The sequence below is a fragment of the Mustelus asterias genome, chromosome 7 (genome assembly GCF_964213995.1).
Source record: "Mustelus asterias chromosome 7, sMusAst1.hap1.1, whole genome shotgun sequence".
Taxonomy (NCBI): domain Eukaryota; kingdom Metazoa; phylum Chordata; class Chondrichthyes; order Carcharhiniformes; family Triakidae; genus Mustelus; species Mustelus asterias.
In genome coordinates, this window is record NC_135807.1 from 83,478,808 (window position 1) to 83,483,082 (window position 4,275).

General features: G+C 38.1%; 1 protein-coding gene across 1 annotated transcript in view; it reads left to right on the top strand.

Annotated features, from left to right (window-relative positions):
- The window catches only part of LOC144496130 (uncharacterized), a 92,727-nt gene extending 88,724 nt beyond the window's left edge, over positions 1 to 4,003 (top strand). The window contains exon 8 of the mRNA XM_078217114.1: positions 3,243 to 4,003. Within this exon, the coding sequence (XP_078073240.1) occupies positions 3,243 to 3,692 (450 nt within the window). The 3' untranslated portion in view covers positions 3,693 to 4,003. The remainder of the gene's footprint in view (positions 1 to 3,242) is intronic.
- The last annotated feature ends 272 nt before the right edge of the window (positions 4,004 to 4,275 follow it).

A 4,275-nucleotide genomic window follows, 5' to 3' on the forward strand; every position in this document is an offset into this window, starting at 1 on the left:
CTCACCTGGTTTCTGTCAAAGTTGATGTACCGGTGAGCCCTTGCAAATAATGCATCTGTCACCTCCCTTATGCATATGTGTGGCAGGCTGGAAGATGCCGCACAGGTCACCCATGCAGCCCTGAAATGAGCCACTGGCATAGATGTTCAGCACAGCTGTAAATTTCAGGGCCACAGGCAGTGGGTGACCTCCCAGTTAATGTGGTGCCAACTCCTGCATCACCTGGCGCAGGTGGTCAGCAGTCCCTCAGGCCCTGTCCATGTGCAGCCGCACATTGATGCCACTGCTGCTTGTCCACTACTCACAATAGCACTGTCAGCTCCACTGGCTCCATTATCCTCTCAATCTAAAAGATGAAAAGAAGGAAACAGAAAGGTTTGATGAGTCCTGACAATGTCCTGACCCGCAGGCTTTTCAACGCATGGGGCATCCACCTGTGCACATCCCCCTATTTAAGCACCTCTCAAATGAGCTTCACTCCCTTCTCACACAGTGACCATGTCCCCACACTACCCTCTCCTAGCTACTCCTGACCAATGGGCATCTACCCTGGATAGCCATATTGGCCTGTTTAACCCACCCCACCCAAGGGTGAGAACTGAGGGAACATGAGCGCATTGACTTGAGTTCATTCTTCCCAGGGGTAAGAAATGCTGCCACCAAACTTGTCATGTCAGGGCTGACTGATGAGTTCAGTGGCCTTTGCCCTTTGCACTGGGGGCTACATCTTTGTCACCTCTCTCTGCTGGAGAGGTATGTTAGCCATGGAGTTCAATGCTTGGGGGCTCAGCCTAATGAATATTCGGAGAGGGTGGAAGCTCTGGCAGGATAGCTCGGGACATGCTAATGTATTTAGATGATGTTCCCGCCCTTTCTGGCTGTGAAACTCGTTGTGTCATGGTGAGGGGCATGGGAAAATCGGGAAACGAGATCTTGCTGGTGAAAATTCTGTTTCACAACTCTTGCAGGATTTTGTGCCCACATTGCTGTTTATGCTGACGGCTAATGCAGGGTCAAAATTCCACCTATAGTGAAGTTTTCCAAAACAGAAATGTACCTTTTAAAACAGTTGTGTTTAAAATCTGTTCTATCATGACTACATATTCATGACAAAACAAATTGTTTTATTTGAAAAATTGCAAGTTTAATTTGCACATGTAATTGTGACAAATTAAATTTATTGGTGAACATGTCTAAGTGGCATTTATCTTCAGATTCTTCATCGGTTGAAGTAAGTATTAAAAATGATTTTTTTATTCTGTAGTTTCTTTAATGTTTTAAAGAAAGTCGTGTACTGAAGTGTTTGAGGCACTTCAAGCCTACTGGAGTGTTTCCATTATTTTAGACCAAGATTATCAGGTAGAATTATCCATTTTTAATGAATTCTGCATGCAGCAGTCATTATGAATTACATCTGTATGTAATTCACAACTCAAAATCACAATAAAAAATAATTTCTTGACTGCATTTACTACTTTAATCTTATGCAGTACGTATATGCACGAATGCTTCAATGTATTTTACAGCATATTTGACAGTTCTAAGATTTAAAGCATCTGTGTGCACGGAATGCAAATAACTTGTTTAGTAAAGTGAAGTGTCAAGTTTAAAAAGTCACAATGCTGTCAAGGCACAGTGGTGCAAATTTGAGTATCTAAGATTTTCTTTGCTAACAGCAGATCTGAAGGCGACAAAAAAATGTTTCTTGTTTAATCTCTCAGGCTGCAATCCCAATGTAAATATTAACATGTGTCAGTATAAGAACTATAACATTTTTCTGGATATTAATTTCTTGCATACCCAGAGTTACAGGCATGCCTTTGCATTTTGCTTGATTTAAAAATATTAAAGAAAGAAGGCATTGACAGATTCATTCTCTAACTAAATTTACAATATCTACATTTCATAAGCCGTTCTACAATCCTACATTTTTAACAACTCCTCTTAATTTGTTTAATCATTACTAAGTGCAAAAGGTATATATGTGGTTTCACTTTGATAACCATTTAACTATATGAAAATTATATTTATAATTTTGTGTTTAAAGTATGCTTTGAATCTATGAATTTTGCAGTTTTTAGAATGCCTATAGTTTTGACAAATAACCTTCATAACATTTCAGGAAATAATATGAAAATGTTAATTTTAAATCAAATAATCCTGGCTTCACTATTTCGCCGCTGCCTTGGGAAATGGAGAAGAATAACTGGTTCAAGTGTACTCAGTTGCTTTGGGTTTTTGCAAATGATAGAAAATTTCCCAAGCCTCAGAAAATATCTGTCCCTAGACACCATCTACTGGATTTTAAAATTTATTACAGTATTTAAATAACAAACAATCACAGTATTTTCTTTTCTTATTGTTATATGTTAGCTCTCTGAGGTATTAACTACATGTGGGAATGAATCAAATAAAATGTAACATTGGTGAATAAAACGTGGTGGATTAAGGAACTCCAGTTATTTGTGCAATCTATGCATAACCCTCAGTAATAAAATGGCGGATATGCTAACTGCATACAAAATGAATTATTATATAGTGCACATACTGTATTTCATAGAGCCATCTACTTGACTGTTTTGTCAACAAGTAGGAATTTTTTTTCTGTCTTGGTATTTTCCAGGCATTATGTCATAGAATTTGTACTATTAATATACACAATACACCTGTATGTAAAATCTGGCATTCAAAAAAAGCTGTCTTTAATGTCGCAGAACATCCCAATGTGCTTTACAAAGAATTGGGGAAAAGTTGAAGCTGACTGAAAAAAGAATGGGAAAGGTAGGTTGTGAAAGGTTATTGCGAAGAGATGTAACACTGGAGGAGTTTAGGAAATGTTCAGACTCATGAAAGTTCCATCACTAATAAAGTCAGAACTGTAGAGTGTGAGCTGGCACACAGGACTAGTGGATATGAGATGAAGCAAAACCATGCAGCGATTTTAAGCAAAGCTGAGGATCTTGAAATAAATGCTTTGTGGAACGCAGGACTAGCGAACATTATCATGGATGGGCTTGCAGGCAAGCCAAAGGTTGTGGCGAATGGCATCTTTGGAGAAACAGAGTTAGCATTCTGGGTTCAATATGATTCTTCTTTGGTGTTATATAATATAAATATATTACATTTTTTGTATAGAGAGAATATATATATATATATATAATATATATAGGATAATGTTGTGCATAAACCAAACTAAAAAATCTCAATTTACTATATATGCCTTCTCTGTTGAATTGTAACAGCTAAATACACTCAACAGAGAAAACCTAAAACAGAAGAGAGAGTTGGAAAAAGAACAGCTCTGCCGTCGTCAACTTGAACTGCAGTCAGAAACCTTTGGTGAGACTATCCGATCCCTTAGGAGCCAACTGAAAGACCAAACATGTCTGGAAGTGCCACCAAATCAGCAAATATCTCTATCTGAAAGGGCAATGGCTTCTGATCAGGCAACCTCTGGACCTGAACCACAGCCCATCAGAGTGTCTCAAAAGGAAAGAGGTGAAGATTTAACCAGGGAAGATCTGGAAAAATCAGAGGCAAATGATCCAATGATCCCAAACAAATCTTACTGGATCCAGCGGGTTGGAGAGCTATCTGCTCAGCTGCAAGAGAGCACTGAATACTGGACAGACAAAATGAATGAGCTAACCAAACAAATTGAGCATGTTACTTCATGTTCTTCCAAAAAATAATGGCTCCTGAATTATCCAGTTCAGAGACACTTAAGAATGATAATTAAAGGTCTCCTTGAATGAGAGGTTCTCATGTTCATAACAAGCTGTTGATAGGAATGAAATAAGATTGGTGACCTCATATAAAAAGTATTAGTCATGTAAGATTTGCATGAAATATTTACTGATTACAGAGTTGCAATGAAATGTAAGTCCAATGGAAAAAAATAATGAAAATGGATGAACCTAGACTACTGAAAAATCAGACTACAAAAGGAAGCCAGAGAGATATTATGTATTCTGAATAATTAAAATGCTTATTCTTGGTATATAAACAACCTCTTTGATTTACTTTTTTCAGAAAGGTGTCCATTTTTATGACGTCTATACGTAAAAGGTCTTTTATAAGTGGAAAACTCCACATACTTAAACAATGGTGATAGTTTTGCCCAAGTCTATTAATAAAGATATAGAAACATAGAAAATAGGAGCAGGAGTAGACCATTTGACCCTGTGAGCCTGCTCCGCCATTTACTATTATCATGGCTGATCGTCCAACTCAATAGTCTGTGTGCGCCCCCCCCCCCCCCCCCCGCCAATATCC